The sequence below is a fragment of the Lynx canadensis genome, chromosome C1 (assembly GCF_007474595.2).
Source record: "Lynx canadensis isolate LIC74 chromosome C1, mLynCan4.pri.v2, whole genome shotgun sequence".
Taxonomy (NCBI): domain Eukaryota; kingdom Metazoa; phylum Chordata; class Mammalia; order Carnivora; family Felidae; genus Lynx; species Lynx canadensis.
This window is the reverse complement of record NC_044310.1, coordinates 63,585,742-63,605,507: the sequence shown is the minus strand read 5'-3', so window position 1 is coordinate 63,605,507 and position 19,766 is coordinate 63,585,742. Positions and strand designations below refer to the sequence as shown.

General features: G+C 38.3%; 1 protein-coding gene across 3 annotated transcripts in view; it reads right to left on the bottom strand.

Moving 5' to 3' along the window:
- Positions 1-19,766, bottom strand: part of ST6GALNAC3 (ST6 N-acetylgalactosaminide alpha-2,6-sialyltransferase 3) — a 535,567-nt gene that overhangs the window by 185,526 nt on the left and 330,275 nt on the right. For all 3 annotated transcript variants that reach the window (XM_030326302.2, XM_030326306.1, XM_030326308.1), the window contains exon 3: positions 13,450-13,859. In XM_030326302.2, the coding sequence (XP_030182162.1) occupies positions 13,450-13,859 (410 nt within the window). The remainder of the gene's footprint in view (positions 1-13,449; positions 13,860-19,766) is intronic.

Genomic DNA, 19,766 nt, shown 5'->3' with positions numbered 1-19,766 from the left:
CTTGTAGAAAGCACATGGTCATTATTTCTTAACAGGGTTTGTGGAGAGTCCAGGTGAAATCTCTAGCCCACTGATTATCTGACAACGAGGTAAAGCTTGGACTTTGGCACAACAGTAATTTTTGCTGCTTCGAGAACACATCTTGGTTTGCCTCACATCCTTGCGGTCAACATATTTTTAGTTCACTCTGGGATTTGTTCTGTCTTGGCAGGGGTTTCTCAACTACTTTCATTTCCTACCTGCTGACAGCCTGATGAGCATGATTTATAAATATTAAAAATAAGGAGGTGAGACCGGATGCAAAGAACCTGCCAACACATGCCAGAACCTCTGATGAGTTCCCAATAAAACCAGAGAGTATGTTTCAAAGTATCAGTGTATTCCCCATGTCTAGGGCAATGTCTGACACCTAGTTAGCACCCAGGGAATATGTGCTCAAAGAATGAATGAAATGTTTGTAAAAGACTTAAACACGTCTGTGCTGCCTATCTCAAACCAAAATAAAAACTCTGCTTGAATAGAATAGCTTGGTGTGAGTGTAGTGGGTGAGGGCGTGTGGGTGTATGTTAGTAAACAGGATGTTTTCAATCCTTTATGAGAAAGCAAGGCAGCTGCTCCCTAAGCTCCTAGTAGAGGAAGCTGCCAGTTTTACATCCTTGAAAGCCCCTATTTGCATAGACCCTTTATAGAAGGCAGACGTTAGAAGTAGAAATAGTATATGATCACCGAATCTCACTTGAGCTAGAAAGTTCTGCCTGTGGTTTGTGATTTTTGGAGATGTGTGTGCTGACAACAAAATTAACTTCTCCAAGAGCCGAGAATTGCCTACTCTCATCATCCCTCTTACTGTAATTTACATGACTTGACGAAATTAGACTGTTATTTCCATTGGGGTGATCTGCAAAATCATAAAACGATGTGTATTTTGGGAATGCCTAATTAACTCTCCTCAGTTCCACTGAGGTTTCAGCTACTAATATAAGCATTGCAAATACCATGGAGGTGTTCACATCTAGTTTTAGAAACCAGAAAGAGATACTCAAAGGACTTGGAAGAAAAATTTCTTTAGAAATCAGGCAATCACAAGAATTCAAATCAAATGGTGAGCCTATGGGATAAAATAGGATATACACTGATTTGCCAAAAGATGCCTTGCAGCAAATAGCAAGAAATACTTTTATAGTTGAAGTCAATATTAATAATCAAAACAGTAGAATTACACACACACACACACACACACACACAAAGTCCACCTCCATTCACAGTTTTTATCACAAACATTAACTAATATTGATCAAGCTGTTTGGCATAAAAGTTTGCTTTAACATATATAATCAGCATCTGAAGTGAGAGCCACGTTTCCTAGACAATTGCCAGCACCTTGTGTCATACTTGTAAATAATGGGCTACTCCTATTGAGCACCATCTGCCTAATATAGAAAAATGTTCATCTTAATTAGGAAATTCTTCTTATTATTTAATATTTACTGAACACCCTCAATGTGCTTGGCAGCAAAAACACCAGAAACACACTCTGCCCACCAAGAATCCACCTGCTAAGGAAAATATGATGAACCAGTTAGGCAGGCATTTCTGTTTTTCCTAATTCTTTCCAGGTGACAAAACTGCCAATGGTTCAGTCTTTGGAAGGGTCTTCTCTTCTAATCAGGGTGGGATGGTGAACTATCAGATGAGTTATGAGTGAAGTAAAGATAAAGAGGAGACAAAGAGCAAATTAATTATAATCATGTAAGTGAAATGTGCTCCACTGACAGGGGAAAATATAATGCATTCCCAAGCAAACATGACTGTATTTGTTAAAGGCTACACAACACATTAGAAATACAGAATAGAGGAGCACCTGGGTGGCTCAGTCAGTAAAGCATCTGACTTAGGCTCAGGTCATGATCTCACTCATGGTTTGTGAGTTAGAGCACTGCATCGGGCTCTTTGCTCTTTAGAGCCCCACATAGGGTCCTCCTGCTTTGGATCCTCTATTCCCCTCTCTCTCTGTCCCTCCCCAACTTGCACTCTCTCTCTCTCAAAAATAATAAAATAAACATTAAAAAAAAACAAATACAGAATTGGTAGTGCAAAAGTCGCCTTGAAATAGCAACCTTTTTCGTCTTCCATTTACCTTGCCCCTACTCTTGCCCCTCCACAATGATACATGTAGGCTGTGGAATATTCATTTCACCACAAGGATATTAACACTGTACTTAAGAAAGATATAATGCTCAAGTATCTACTGTCAACTGGAAGAATTAAGACAGATTGACAATCCCTCTCAGAAGTCTTCCACTATGTCTGTCCCCTTCTCTTTTCCCTGCTCTCTGCTCAACAAAAGTTCAAGAAAATTTGACATGTTCAATATTGCAATGGTATAGGGAAACATTCTCAGGGACAATAAACAAACTGTTTGCATCAGGAGACTATTACATATATGCCTGTCATTGTGTCTTTGCATGAATTATCTAGTAATAATTTAAATTATCCTTTTAGTGAAAATTATAAATGTTTTTTGTTACAAGAATTTAATGCCTTGGGTATATATTTTTTTGGATCCCGAATTCTAACTAGTTCTTCACTTCCCATGGTATGAAGGTCCCTGTCTACCCTGCCAGTGTCTCACTAAGTATTTGAGGTTTGGCTTTGTTTTTTAACACTTTTCTTTCAATCCTATGTTTTCCTCATTGTGTTTTCTTCCTAAGAAAAACATACAATGAATGAAAAGAATGCAACAATTTTGGTCATAATGCTACTTTTTCTCCCCCTCAAGTTTTATTGTTTCTCACAAATCACCAATGCCAATTGTCCCAATTATCCATTTGGAACATGGGAAGTCAGAGAACGGAATGTTATCCAGTGTCTTAATTTTATGGATATACTTCCAAGATAACCACCTTACCCAGATAATTCAGGCAAAAGGGAAATCACATATTAGTGGAGGTAATGCTGTGATGATGGCAGTTGTCAAACAGTGCCAATATGAACGTTAAATGAATATAATTTGAAAGAAATACTTGACAGAGGGATAATGACTAGTTCATAGATTGTCAGGGTAATAAATACCTAATGAGCAAAATTGTAAAGCAAATAGTAGGTTGAACATACACCCAAATGTTGATTCTTGACTCAAAGTTGGAGAACGGAATGATTTGTCTCTCTGTCTAGAATGATAAAGCAGCCTTTCCTCATAAGCTAATGAGCAACACCATCTGGCATGATTACAGAGGAGCAAGATCTTAAGAAAGTGAAGAATAAAATGACAGAGCTGTAGCTGTATTTTCACAGGAGGTTAAAAAATTCTCATCATTAAAAATATCATAATAAAAATCACTTTAGGTGTTCACATAACACTGCACCAATAGTATAAAGATTATAGAACCAAAGGTTTTCAAAATAATTGAATATAATTCTTGATATCTTAGACTCTTTCTCTACCACAGTGGGTTTCAAAGTGCGGTCCTAGGACAACAGCAATAGCACTACCTGGGAATTTGTTAGAAACACAAACGCTGTGGCATTGCCCCCGAAACCAACAACGCACAAACTCTCAGGATGGGTCTAGCAGTCGGTTTTAAGCAGTCCCTCCAGGGGATTCTGATGTCAGCTCACATTCGGGATCCACCTTCCTACCAAATCAAATAAGAGTCAAAGATTGTTGCTGTTTCTGCCGTGTGCTAAAGAAATGAGTTAATTTGGTCAATTCTGTTTAAGCTGGTCCAAGTGCTAAAGAATAAAAACTCGGTCAGACCATTCCTTGAGTGACATGATGATCTCTTTGAAACAGAGGGCTATCACGCTGGTAACCTGTAGAGCAACAGAACAAACGGCCTTACTCCTACCTTAATTGCATAGTTTCCGAAAGTATGTATTTTCTTCTTTTTAAGCTGAACTTTGGTAGACCCCGCAAGATAAGCTATGCAAGTTTGCCTCAATCCTTTATTTATGTGATTGTTTTTTGCTTCTCTTGGACATTCATTCAGCAAATATTAAATATGTATTCTGTGCTATACACTGTTCTAGGTGTTTGGGATTTATCAGTGACAAAAATAGACAATGATCCCTGGCTTAAAAAACTTCTATCCTAGTGGGGGAGTCAGACAAATGATAAAGGATAAAAAAAAGAAGCATATTCTATAGAATGTTAGAAGGAAACGACGCTATGGGGGAAAAGAAGAAAGTAGAACAAGGTAAGGATAGGTGGGAATGCTGGTTATGGAAAGTAGGATTTCAATCTTAAGTGACATTATGTTAGATTTATTGACTGGATGACAAATGAGAAAAGGATTGAAGGAGATGATGAAGTGAATCATGCAATATATGGGGAGGAAGGGTCATCCCACAGAGAGCTAAAGTAGAGGCTAAAGGAGGGAGCATACCGATCGTGGGTGAGGTGCAGCTAGGAAGTGTGTGTGGCTGGAGTGGAGTGAGCACAAAGGAAGTTTCATAAATGAAGGTCAGTGAGGCTACAAGGGGTCAGATCACCCTAAAGGTAATTGTAAATCACTGTAAAAACTTGTGCTTGTACTCTAAGGGATATAGGGGGCTATAGCAGGGTTTTGAGTGGAAGAGTGACAGGATCTGAACTATGTCAAAACACTTTCGTTAAGTTTCCTCTAAATCCATGTACAAATTCACCAACCATTCATGCAGTGGTTTAAAAAGAATTCTCAGTAAGGCAATTCACTTTCTTTGTTATCAAAGAAGAAAATGTTCTGTGGGAGATAATTAAAAGATAAAGCTGGGTGGTGATCAGTTCTCCTTTACTTGGTCTTTTGTCCCCTGCCTTCTGTGATGGTTGGTTGTTGTATTTGCTTCCTAGAGCCCAAGAGTATACCCCTGGGTGTGGGTACTAGGAAATGATTTTTCACCAGGCAACTGACAGCTAACAGAATTGTGAGTGAAGTCTCGGAACCTGCTTTTCCACTGATGTGCAACTAAAATGGAAACCTGTATTTGAGGAATGGCTCTGTCAGTGACTTATTAAAAACCCAGTGCCCAGTCACACAAAATTCCTAGAGAAGGTAATAGATTTGCCAACCTTTGGGTAAGGCAGAGCAAGGGGTAGTCTGTCTGAATAGAACTGTGGAAACTTTTCTATCAAAACACAATCCTGGAACTTGCCTCGTTGTATTACAGTGACCCCTATATACTGAAGAAAAGTGTTTGGAAATTCACAAGTATTTCAAAGAGTGGCAAAGGGACTTGAAGACTTAAAAAAAAAACACACTACCAGTTATTATTTTTTGTGCTCATTTGCTCATCTATTTATCCCTTCAGAGTCAAATATTATATCAAGTGCTAGGGAAACTAATACATAAGAGTTGATATTCCCTCAAAGAGTTTATGGACTGCCTAAAGAGATTAGACATAAGTGGCAATAATGCATGGTAGGGAGTGATGATTTCCATTTTTAAAAAGTCCAAATGCTATGGATTTTCTGAGGAGGAAATATGAGTCCTAATTAGAGATATTATAAAAGGCTTCATGGAAGAGGTAACATTTGATTTGGTCATAAAGGATGCATTTGTGTGCATGGTGATGGGAGGAAGTACAATTTAGGCAGAGGGAACAAAGTCTGAAAGCTGTGTTAGTCAAGGCCGGGTTAGCTGTCACTGTGTGAGAGGCAAACAAGGCCTACACTGCACCATTGGTAGTGATAATGACAGAACAAAGAAGACGAGTTATTGCTGAGGTCATTTCAAGGAAACCTGAAATATCTCTGGGCCATTTAGCTGATAGAAGTAGAGTGAAAATAATACATTTGCTATTTTGGTGGCAAACCACCACCATGGTAGGTCTGAGAACAAAATGGAGCTGGGCACAGTCCCTGTCCTTATGAGGTGTGTCGTCAATGAGAGAAATGGATAAATTAAGCATGGTAAGGTCAGATAAATCGTTGAATTCTTAAGGATTTAAGATTCAACTTAAGATGGTCACCACACTTAATTGGCCAGAGACAGAGCATAGTCACAAAATTGGGATTCAACTACAAGCAGATTACCAAGGTATTTGGGAAATAGCTATTCTTCACTTCCGTATTTCTCTGGCTCAAGGATCAATGAAATGTGGTCTTATCCTTCAATCAAAGCAATCTACAATAGCACAATTTGCAGTATCATCTTCAGATTAACAGCCCTGGCCTGGCCTGGCAACTTCTTCAAAATGCAAATTCTCAGGCTCCACTCAAAATCACCTGAATCAGCAGGAGACTATATGCACACTTAAGTTTGAAAGTACTGTGTTGAAAGAAAAAGAAAGACAGAAAGAGAAAGAAAGAAAGAAAGAAAGAAAGAAAGAAAGAAAGAAAGAAAGAAAGAAAGAGACTGTATTGATCTAGAGGACCCATTCTTTTTCTGAGAAAAAGAGCTAAAGGGGGAAGCCCATTTAGAAGGTCAATAATACCACACCTGATAAGTCTCTTGTTTTTGTTTGCAGAGAAGCAAAAAATTCAATTCTACAGACACTCGTAGAGCCTCTACAACATCTTACACACTATTTTTACCTTGAAATGGTTGTCCAAGCAATTAAAAATCTAGTCATCCAGATGGATATAGTATAGCATGAAAAGTCTCAAAACAATCAACTCTGTCTTGAGAGTCTAGGCATGCAACAATTAAGGAAAAAGAAAAGAGACCGCTCCTGGTTCATAAGTTTTTTTTTATAAACAAATATATAACCATTCTTAATTTTGACTTTAACCTAAACTTGAAGAGAGACAGAGATGGCTGGAAAAAAATATCAAAGGAGAGTAGAAATCCAAATTATGGGAGAGGAGTAAACCAGCTTAAGAGATAGATGACTACAAACAAACAAACAAACAAGAGAAGTTAAAAACCTCCAAAGCCCTTATAAAGTTTAAAAGTGTAGATATATTCTAGTGGGGTTTCTAATTTGAAGCCTATTTGTCTCTCAGTTTCACACCCTCTGCGGTGTTCAAAGGCCTTTATATCGAGGGCATGTTCAGCGTAAGTGTCTATTGGGACTTTCTTTCTCTACAGTATAATCTGGCCATGTATCTAGCTATTCTGTCAAGCCATATCCTAAGGCCCAGGAGAACTTATTTCCCCAAGTACACTGGTTGCAAGTCTTGATTTCTGCAATATCAGTAGTCTGCACAGCCTTCCCTTTAAAAATATGGTCACTGAATCTTAGCTGTTTCTCTTGTTTTAATCCTCAACTAAGCTGTCTTGTCAAATATACCAGTGTTCACTCTGTGTATGTGTGCACACATGTGTCTGTTTTTAAGCACATGGCAGGTTGGTACTGATAGCTTGATAAATTACAAACATCCCTTCAAGCATTCTCCCATTATTAAAATAGATTCTTCTCCCTCTTTTATTGAATTTTTAATTTTCAGTGATGTGTATTATAGAAGAAGCCTAATGTAGGTCATTGGATGCCATCATGAATAATGGGAAAAACAAAATCCCTTGTTTCCCAATGTTGTTAGCATGAAAACAGAGCCCTGGATGCCTTATTATACTTTTTGACTCAGGAGTCCTGTGGGTCTGCCCATGACTGCTATGTGAACTTACTGTTCCTGCCAAATATATCAGCTGGGATGGGAACATTAATTCATTTTAACAGAGGTGTGTCAACGTTGCTCTTGAAAAAGTGCTGAGATGCTGAATTTTCAAAGACCATCTTCAAAAAGGAAAAAAAGAAAAAAAGAAAAATACTATTTTTAATACTGTGCCCAGCCTTTCAGTCCAAGAATCTTTCCACTTTGCCTATTTTCTGTTGGTCCAGGATTTCCTGGAGTTATACCTATTATTTATTCCGAGTTATGAATAACTAGACATCTTTGTTTTCAGAGTCCAGGTAGAAAAACAGTACTAGTTTGGGTGAAGTAAGCACATTTTGGTGCCTTGTGGCCAACTCTCGGGCTAGCACAGTTTTTTCTTCTATTTTGATTTTGTTTTTGCCCCTGCCCCTTGCTGTCCTCCTTTTGTTGAGGCAGGTTACCTGCCTTGTAACCCAATGGAAGGGACTCTCAGAGAGTTCCCAAATTCTCAGGGCGAGGGGGCTTGAAACTTCTTCCCACTCTAGAAGCCACTAAGGGTTTGCAAACCTAAGGGATGTGAGCCAACTTAATCCTAAGAAACTTTCAAAATGGCCAAGCTGAAATAGCAAAACCCAGGCTGTACTTAAAACCATGCCAGATGACAAACCTGTCTCCAACAGAAGGCAGTGAGAAATGACGCCTCACTGATTTCTTTTTCTCTCCTTAGGATGGAGTGGGAAAGGATGGAACATGCTGGCAAATATTAAATATGGCAGCCATCTTGATATTTACGAATCAGTTTGCCATTTTGATAGTGTTTTCTGAAAGTGACTTTTGTGCATCCTGTTTCCTAAACAATCCTTAAAAGTAACTCCCTCCCTTCTCAACCTCTGCACCTGAGGCAGTAACATCTTAAAACATTGATCTATTTGCTACTAGCTTTCATTAATTTCATCCATCCCTGAAGGCGGAGCCACATTGGTGCCAGCTAATTAAGACCTATTTAGGGCAGCTCAGGGCCCTTTATCAGCCCTAAATTAGCTTTGCGTTTTTAATGGGGACTATAGCTTTCTCAATTATTACTTAATTAAATAATGTGCTTGCATTTGCCAATGTATTTCTAAAGTGGGAGGCAAGCTGCAACTGCCCACCTGCCTACAGGTAAGAAGAATAGCTCCCACTGGCTCTCTGCTGCTTCTCCAGGAGAGTTCACATTCATTTTGTGTCAGTACATGGCCAGGCACATAATCGCATTCTTCAGATGCTGAGTGTGGCGCCATGTGCCACTGTCAGCCTGACATCACCTCGAGGGTATTTCAGTCTTAAGATGTATTAATGCAAATGTGTAAATGTCAGCAGGCTAATGTTATTTATGCATACCAATCATTCAAAGAGGGAAGAAAGATCCATTTGGGTCCAGTTTATTTTGAATACAAGACCTTTAATTCCAAAGTTTTCTGGTTTGTTGAAGGTTGTTTCCTAGAAAAATATTTGGTTAAGTGAAAATGTAAAGGTGACCACTGTCCGAAAGACCTAGAATTCCAAAGAAACCTGGGCCCCAGAAGATGAAGAGAGAAAACACAAGCTGCCTTCTCTTTCTTTTTCTCAGCCTTTCCCATAAGGTCACTCTTTCTAAGTGACAAGCCAAATAATTTTAGTCAGTAACTGATAAGAAAGCAAATTAAATTTCATTTGGTTTGAAAAAAGTATTCCAATATGCTTATGAGTTGGTCTAAACTTATTCCAAGAAACTTAACACTATATACATTTCTTTTACTACTTCATGTTTCCACAATGAAGAATCCCTTAAGACAAATTAAAAAAAAAAGAAAAGCAGTGGACAAAATGAAAAGATGCCCACCTTACGTGGGAGAGAGGTTTATACTTCTTTAAAAAGATTTTGACAATTTGAAGAAGCAAGCTGAGAGTCAAATTTTTTCTTTGAGAAACTCCATTTAGTCATTTTCCTACCATGAATCATTTTAACTACTAGGGACACAATTTTTTTAGATTCTATAAATTATACATCATAATGGTGACATAACCTCTCCGTTAAAAACCTGATGAAGAAAATGAGCACTTGCTAAAAAGTTCCAGTAAGTTCAGGCAAATCAACCAAAATAGCTGTACAACAAAAGTCAAACTAAACTGAGGTCCTTCTTCATTACTACCTCATGTCTGCAATGACATATCCACTGGCCATATTCCTATTTACTTAGGAGAAAAATATTTAAAACTTTTGTTAGGGTATAAGTAACACACATTTTGTGAGCATGGACCCCCATGAATGCTTGGCATTAATGCGTCTTCTTTGATGTAAAAGAATCTGAAAATGCTGACTAATAATATTTCTGGTTGTGATGTTATTCTAAGAGTGTTGTGTGTATGTTGTGGAATGAAACAAATGAGTAATTACATTGGTGTCTCTAGGACCTGTGATTGCCAACATGGCAAAAAGGAGAAACACATGTAAGATACATGAGGTAAAATTAAAACATGATAGCCCTGAATCTGAATCGGAAGTTTCAGTTTGAAATCATGATGATTTTATCTTTGAACAATATAGGCATTGTTTCTACACTAGCTTTGTCCAATGAAAAGGCCAAGAAACAAAGACAAACCTAGTGGCAACGTGCACATGTAGCACCAAGATTTTGCTCTCTTAAATACTAAAAGGACCAAAGTTCTTTGGAGAAATGTCTGGATCTAGCTTTGCATCAGAATCTGTACAAGAAGAGCCTAAATCAACCTGTAATACCAGGAATCAAAGAAGCTATCCAAAATTACTAAAGGCATGTCAAAAGGACTCAAAAACTAATTTGAAGAGGTTCCCATGGCACAGAGTAGGACACTTTGAGTGTAAAGACATAATTCTAATAAATCAAAATATTCCAAATATAGTTAAATATATGTCAATATGTAAACATTGATAGTAATAAACTGGTCACTCTTGGAGGATGCTAGGGAACCAGTGCCTTAGAACTGATAAAGAAAAAGGATTGGTCCTATCTTCTATCTCTTGGTTTAAAAAAAAGTTAACAAGGACAAGTTTCTCTTTATAAAGTTTCAGCTAATATAAATGAAAACATGAACTATCACCATTTCACAACCTCTAATGAACTACTGAATCTAGACAATGATCGTTAATGACTGCTAACGTAAATGGAGAAAACTGGTCAGTATACCTGCTGATAGAAGTACCACCTAATGGTCTTGGTAAGAAGAAAATATGGCCTGAATCCAGGAAAGCCTCACTATAGCAATACCAATATACAAAAAATCCCATGGGAGGGTGCAATTAGCAAAAATTAGGTTGTAGAATACTGTATAGTACAAATGACTAGTTTTTTTTCAATAATGGGGGGAGGGAGATATTGATTAAGAGAAATATAGGGGACATATCAATTAGTTGTAATGTATAGATCTTATGCTAATCCTGATTTGAACAGTGTATGGACCTTAATGCTAATTAATCCTAATCTGAATTAAATTTTAAAAATATTAATAAGATTATTGGAAAAGTTTGAAAACAAACTATATAATGTTATTAAAGAAATATTGCTGGTTTTTATGTAGGACAATGGCATTGTACTTATTTTTAAGAATCTTTATCTTTTAGAGATACGTGCTGAAATGTTAATGAACAAAATAACATGATGTCTGGCACTTGCTTCTTAATAATCCTTGGGGAGGGAGAAGGCGTGTAGGGATATAGATGAAACAATATTGGCCACGAGTTAATAGTTATTCAACCCAAACAGTGAGTATACAGAGGTTCATTACACCACTAGACTCTCTATAATTTTGACATTTTCCTTCATAAAATGTTAAAAAAAATCCTTGTTTGAAATTTTGCAATGAACATCAGATCACTATGGGAAATCCTTAGACAATAAAATCCACACAGCTAAAGTTAGGATACAGATTTAAATTATAGAGCACATAACAGCCTTTGAAGTCATGTTGGTCAACCTTTTGCCATCCAACCAGATTTTACCAAAACCATCCATTCTGCTCATTTCTCAAATACTAGCACAGTTGTCTCTTTCAGTCTGGTTGCAGGACCCTATGATGCAACCAGACATGAATAGACTTGGTGAGGAAAACAGAAGGAAGCATTATAAATCAATTTGGCTTTCTTCCTCCCTACTTTTATTTTGGTAACTTTACCAAATGAATGATACCTGGACATTAATTTGACCAAGCAAGCTCTTTCCTACTATACAAATAGCTTTTCTCATCACAGCCAGTAGGAAAATGAATCCTCCAAAGCTATTCTCTCCCAATGCTTGCTGTACAATCCACATATCTTTGACAGTGTGCCGTCTCACTGAAAGCTCACAGCAAAAGCCAACATGATATAAATACACAGGAGCATACGGCATGCTGAGTGCTTCTCTGATAGCCCCAAATGATTCTAGGGCATATAGTTATGACTGGGGGATACCCTGAGGGCTGACTATGACTAATGAAATACCAAATATATCTAATTAATTGCATTGCTCTGGGCTAATGAGAGACCAGAAATTTCCAACCCCCTTGAGATGGTCATATTTATATAGAATTGTGCTACATACTTACTCCTTTATCCTGCCTATCTCTTTGGAACGCTTATTCCACACTGATTCAAATCTAACTATTGGGATTCTTTTTTCAAACTCTAACAGGGAAAAGGGCCAGCATTATGGTTATTCCTGCCTTGTAATTCATTAGAAGCTGTGCATTTTGGGTGCTCAGAAATAGAAAATGCTATGTTCAACTTACATTATCAATAGGAGAGTTGGTCCAGATAAGGTTTTAAAATAATTATCAGCATACAAATTACACCTAGAGATATCAGAAACTTCCCCCCACAAGCACGTACCCCAGTGTAATTAAAAACTTAGATTTGATAATATTAAACAGTGAAAGATACATTTTGAGGAAATCAGAATGTTAATATTGGAATTACAGCCAATGCTCAATTTATCCATGGTATTACATGAATAAGTAAGATTCACACATGACTTAAAACTCTTGCAATTGTTTTCAATATTTTCCTTCAGTGGCTCTTTATTAGAATGAGAAATGTGAACTAATAATTCTACTTCTCTCTCATACACTGGTTGCCTTTCTCAAAAGAAAGAAAAAAAAATGGTAGGCAGTAGAGTTATATGGGAAAGGGGAATAAGAGGGAGCAGAGAGAGGAAACGGGAGATGTAAGGAGTGGGAGAAAAATGAGGTGAATAGGCCTCAGGACAAAGAAGTGGGAAGGGTGTTTTACAGAAGGCTACAGAAAAAAAATGGATGTAATGAAAAATGCAAATTGGTTTGTTGGATAATTGAGTAAGTGGTATTTATACCTCATTTCTCTTCAAGAATCCACTGTTAATGATTTTCAGTAATGCATAATTTCAATATGGTATTCTGCTGAACATACCAACATATCTGTTAGATACCAAGTTATGGTGCTCACGATCATAGGGTCTATTTACATGCAAGAAGCCGTGCAACCTTATTAGACAATCAATAGCCTGTTCTGTCTTGTAGTCTCAGGTAAATTTTTACCACAACTTCCAAAGGCGTTTAGGTCCTAAAGTTCCTTAATATGTCTGTTTTGAAACAGAAAATGTGTAGACTTCCTTTCGGCTAACATCCAATTTAACCAATAGCAAATTGAGCTAAATAAGAACAAATCTAAAGATATCTTGGGGAAGCATCCAGTATTTTTTGGATCCTCAAGCCAATCAAAATGGAGAGAACAGAATGTAGTGTAGGTGGAATAAATGGGGCCTAGCTGCTGGCTCATCAAGTAATCATAATAGTCAAGAAAACAGAACAATCAATTTGAAAAATAACTCTGTTCATTTGATAGCTGGCAAAAGAACTCAGCAAGGAGCTAGCAAAAAAGACAAAGGCTAGACAAAAGACACGAGGCTGCCTCTCAGAGGACTCACCTGTCTTTCCCAGTTTCCTTCTTAAAAATGCCATCACAGTAACTCATGCGCTTCTCTGTGGTCACGTAAATTTGGGCATTCGGGTAGATGTCAACAGTCTTTTTCAACATGTTGTAAACAATGCCATTGCCGTCTTTCCTCATATTGCGGAAAGGGCCCCAAATAACGTAGATAGTAGTGTTTGCTTCCTTGAAAAAATAGTCAGGATTTTTTAGCAAAAGAGGAACACTGGTATGAGACACAACTCGAATCATTGTCATGCGGCCAACATCTTCTTCATAGCCCTTGGTGGGGGCATTGTTCATTCTCCAAATGCAGGATGACTGGTCTATCTCATTCCCCACCTTCTGGCCAGCCATCTGACCTGAGTTTGACACTATGGCGCAGAGGTCACAGTCCAGTTGCAAGGGCTGAAAAACAGAGAAATAAGACAGGGGGAGAAACATGTACATTAGTTAGTTTCACCTATCCAAACAAGTTCTTCTGGGAAGACAAAATTCAGATATTGTGCATAGCTGCTGGGTGTAGGAGTTTCTGAAATATACATACCGATCCTACAGTAGGGGTTATAAAGCTAGGGGCATGCTTCCATTTAACAAGTGAATACAGATTGTTAAGAAATAATTTTATTTAATAATAATTTCTATCCCCTTGTGTCAGTTTAAAATTAAATGGAAAAGTAGTCATTTGTTTTCCATTCTAAATAATGACTTTTCATTTCAAACCGTAATTTCAAATGAAATGAGGAAATAGGGAGATTTGATCTCTTTAATAAGGACAGTGGCTAAAAACAGAAATGCAAAGGGAATATATCCAGGCATCAATTCTGTATTTTACTTATACGTATGAATAGTTATATAGCAGTTGATGAAAATATGAAAAATTCAGCAAATGATGAGGTTCTGGAAAAATTGTTCAGAACCAAGAACTATTTAAGACAATTCTCAGGCTAGCAAAAATTTTACAGAAACCCTTAAAAAATTTCCTTGTATCACCATGTTAACTGGCCTTTGTGTTTATGCTTATTTTTGATGGATTAAGAAAGGTTTCTTTTAAGAACTCAGGGAAAGGATATACAGAGATAATCCCTAGTGCTGGCCTAACCACCACCCTCCTTGTTGTAAACCAACGAGGTAACAGAGACTCCGAGGTTAAGCACCAGCTTTCAGAACTTGCAGATGAGAGATTCAAGTTGCAGTGTTAGATTCAAATCTAGATCTTCTAACTCTAAACCCATTGCTCTTTTCACTATTCCCCGCACTCCTGCCTCTTGAGCAAACCAAATAAATTCCTTTTGTTACTTTCCTCCTAAATGAGGAAAAGTCATCCTATCTTTTAAAACAGTGATAAAGGAGCAATGCACTTTGTTGATATATATCTTTCTCATCTTCCTTCCATGAGATTCCACATTTTGTATTTGACATTTGATCCTGTATTTTCATTTTTATTGGGCCTATTGGTCATTGGCTCTTCTCACACTGGGTACTGCTCTTATTTTATGAGTTATGTTTGTATTTTATTGTTTAATTATGTCTGTCCACTACACCATAAATTCTGTAAGAGGCAATGTCTTCTTCATTTTAATCCCAGAAGTCCTTGGATTACTACAGCTCAGTATATGGTAACTAAATTAGGAAATGAAAGCAATTGAATTGAGATAATTTATTGGAAACCTGAACACCGAACTTGATATTAGGGAAAAAATGGACTTTTCTAATTCATTGAGAATTGTTGATTTAGATGAAAAGAGAAACGTAATCTGCAAGAAACCTATCAATATACAAACAGGTTCAATCTAGGTGAGTAAATGGAGAGGCAAAGTACCTCAGACAAGTCGCCTGCATAATTACCACACAACTGTATAACAAGACGTCTTTCCTGTCAATGGTAGGAATCCAAAGTAGTTACTGAGCAACTATGATGTACCGTGTTCTGGGGGTTGGGGTTTATTCAGCTGTGAAAATCTTAAGTAGAAATCCCTGACCTCATAGATTTTACATTCAACTGGGGAGGAGAAAGGTAATAAATGAATCAGCATAGTATATAATATGATAGATGAAGACAGGTGCTAAATAAAGAAAATTAAAGCAAGGAAGGGGTTAGAATGCTTCTGTGTGTGTGTGTGTGTGTGTGTGTGTGTGTGTGGTGTGTGTTAGTGGAAGGATCAGAAAAGGTCTAGGGGTGGGTGGGGAATGATATTTGAAGAAAGACTTGAAGAAAGTAAGAGGGCTGGCTTTGGGGATTTGGGTGGGGGGAATATTCCTGCAAAGCAAAACCAAAAGCCACTACAAACGCCCCCATGGCAGGTAGGAGAGGAACAAGGAAGAGAGCAGTGTGGCCTGACACAGCATTGTAGACAGCCAGTGGTACTGGGGTCAGAGAGATGACCAGGGAGACCATCATGTAGGCTCTTTTACTTAGGAACCTTTGGAAGGCTCTGAATGAGGGAGTGGCTGATCTGCATTGTATTTTAACAGCATTGGCTGCTATGCGGAAAACTGACAAAGAGGAGACAAGACTGCTGGCCACAATCATGGCATAGGTGTTGGTATGATGGTGGCGTGGACGACATCAGGTAGCAGAGGAGGTAGCAAGACACTGGCCACACGCTGGCCATATTCTGAAGGTAGAGCCAATTGGGTTGACCGGTAGAATGGACTACGAGATCTGAGAGTTAGAGACGAATCAAGGAGAACTTCAGATTTTAGCCTAAGCAACTGGAAGATTGGAACTGGCTTTAAATAAGAAGCCAAAGGCTTGGGGCGCCTGGGTGGCTCAGTCGGTTTAAGCGTCCGCCTTCAGCTCAGGTCACGATCTCGCGGTCCGTGAGTTCAAGCCCACGTAGGGCTCTGGGCTGACGGCCCAGAGCCTGGGGCCTGCTTCCGATTCTGTGTCTCCCTCTCTCTCTGCCCCTCCCTCGTTCATGCTCTGTCTCTCTCTGTCTCAAAATAAATAAACGTTAAAAAAAAAAAAAGGCAAAGGCTTGAGGAAAAGCACAGGATCAGAGGAGGAAAATGAGCACATTTCCGCTCTGTTAGATTTGAGATGCCTTGAACACAGACCCCTACAGCTAATGTTGTAACAGAACTACTCCAACTGCTTTAAACACTTATTTTTTTCCTGATTATTGAAATAATAGGGCTCATTGTAGAAAACCTGAAATAAATAGATAAAATAGAAAACTCTCCATATTTCTGCCACTTGACAATTGCTACAGTATTTTGTGGTATTTCTTCCTTCTAGATACATTATTTTTAGACAGAGAGAAATATCATTATAAATTTGGCACCTTTGTTTTTCATTTAATTTCACATCCATTAAACTCTCCCATGCCAGTAAACAGTCTTACAGATATTTTTAATGCCAACACAATATTCCATTTGTGGGCATACCATAATGTACCTGTTTGCCCACCACTGGGGTATTTAGCTATTATCTGATTTTTGTGTGTGTTATAAAACTGCTTTGATGACCATCCTTGTGTTTTGGATGCTAGCATTTATTAAGTTAACTTAACTGTACTTCTTTTAGTTTTTTATTGTGCACCTGTGACATATGCTAGGTGGACAAAAGTATTTAATATCAAAATTAAGGTTTTGAAAACAAACTTGACTTGTTGAATCCACAAAGGTCCATTTATGAAATGTCTCCTTTTTCCCATATAAAAAGAGATTTCTTGAGCTGTTAGAATCACATAGGGATTGGACAGGGCTGGACATTAAATACCACAGCTCAGCTGTGGACTGGATGTTCCGCTGAGGTCTCACCAATTATGAAGGGTCTTAAAACTCTGCTATCAGAGGGACTGTCCCTCACCCCTGCTGCAATAAGATTTCTGAAAAGTAGGTTGAATAGGTCGCTCAAGGTGAGTGAGGTGTATTAGGCACTTAGAAATGGGTCCTGTAGATTGGTTGCCACAGTGAAAACTTCACAGACGGTCAGATGGTGCATAAGGGTACCTCTTGGGACCAGACATTGATCTAAGACCTTCATGCAATCTAGGAGCCTACAGTTTTTCAGGGCAAGAAGAAAACACGATATTCTTTCTGCCAGAACGATTTGCAGCAGGGCCTCACATACATTACACTTAGCTAAGTCCTCCAAACCCACTTAGAGTCATGCAAATCCAATGCCTGATTTAAACTGTGTGTGTCATATGGCACACTCCAACTTATCACCAAGGATGCATATGGTGGCAGGGAGGTTACATTCCATTTTCTGTTCCAAGAAGTTGCTTCACTGTATAATAAAAGCATTTTTTGGGTATGGCCTCTACAAATTAAAAAAAAAAATCAAAAGAAAGGAGAGAGAGAGAGAGCCTTGGATGTGTTCTGTTCTACAAATTTGCATCGGATTTCCTAGTCGTTAGAGTGAATTAGCTGGTTGTGCTGTAACAAGACTTAATTTAACTAATAAGAATCAGCACACTGGCTTCACTTGACAATTGTAACCTCTGAAAGTGATCAATTAAGACATCACAATCTGTTTCATGACAACATATCGGGATGCCGCAGCTGTGTGCAGATTATGAGGTCAGCAGCTGACTAACACCTTGAGGGCAAACATTGGCAACAAGAGCCCTTGTTTATGTAACAAATATGTAATTGGGCAGAATGCTAGGAATGTAATGGCTTGGGGGGATAGGTGGTGATCTTCCAAACTGTCCCTTTCTTTTATATATTGTCACCATAGCCAGAGTCGTAAAAGCCTTCCACATACGTATCCTGCTTGGCCACTGTCCTGCCTAGCTGCCTGACCTCCTAAATGAGGTAGCAGGAGATGTGGCCTGCACATGGTGACAGGTCCTATTTGCCACTTGGCTGCAGGGACCATTTTACAGTATGCTGAGAGAGCAGGGCTGGATGAATGAAACATTCCTAATCATAATCAGAAGCTGCAGGTAACACCAAGAGCTTGCTAAGGCCCAAGGGACTCATTTATACCTTTGAAGGACACTTCAAACTACGGTAAGCCATGATAAACAAGAAATACCTAGCAATGAACGGACGGTTTGACCCAAAAGCTGCTCTTATCTGGTTATCTCCGTTCCTTCTATTAGCTTTATCGCTGCATCTTGTGATCTCAACTTTCTTTGTTAAAATGTACTGCTATTTCTCGAACTCATTTATATTATTTGACTTGGGGCCCTTGCTCGAAAATGTATTCCATATGGTTCCACTCGTTCGGTTCTGCCTCAGTCAAGCAGTTTCTTCCCAGATTGAGGCCCTGAATTTTCTGAGACCTTTGAAAGATTTAGCCAGCTCCACCTTTATCAAGCCTTATCTTATTTTGAATTCTCCTTTTTAGTTGCCTTGTCCTTATTTTTTGTTTCTTTTCAGTTTAAAACAAACTTAACCTCTTCATCTTTTTTTTATTGCACACTCAAAACATCATCAAGGCAAATGCTTCGGTTGGGCTCGCACTGTGTCTATAAACCGAGATTGCTGCAATATTCAGCTGACTGACTGGGCAATTGTGTCCCCGTTAAAAGAAAGCCCACAAACATCAAACATTTCCTTTTATTAAAATCTAACACATTGAGGGATGCCTGGGTGGCTCATTCAGTTAAGTGTCCTACTTTGGCTCAGGTCATGATCTCGTGGTCCGTGAGTTCGAGCCACGCATTGGGCTCCGTGCTGACAGCTCAGAATCTGGAGCCTGCTTTGGATTCTGTGTCTCTTTCTCTCAAAAATAAAGTTAAAAGAACATTTTAGAAAAAAATAAAAATCTAACATGTTGAGAGGCACCTGGGTGGCTTACTCAGAATGAGTCGGTGGCTCACTCTTGATTTCAGCTTAGGTGATGGTCTCAGGGTGGTGGGATTGAGCCCCATGTTAAGATTCTTTCTCTCTCTCCAAAAAAACAAACAAAAAAAGTTCTCTCTTTCTCTCTCTAATATATATATATTTAAATTATATGTATGTATATTATATGTGTGTGTGTGTGGTGTGTGTGTGTATATATGTTGATTTTTTTTTTTAATGCTAAGATCACTACATTTGATTTGGGGTATTTCTCCCTTGCAAAGTATACAAACTCTGTACCTGCACATCTGGTTATGAACACTCAGCTTGTGGAAAGTTAAGAATTTGCTGGACATCTATTAACCAACCAAGTAATTTTTACTTAGTACTTATTCTGTGAAAGGCAGCATGAAGGATAAAATAATTTTAGAATTGCTAATCAGTGTGAGCTTTTATCTTAGTACACAGCTCTGAGGCATAGTGGAGTTCGATGATTAACTAGGGTCCATTCATGCACTATTTTAAAGTCCTGAGGTATGCCTTGAAAACAAGTCCCTTTCTCTGCTAAAATGA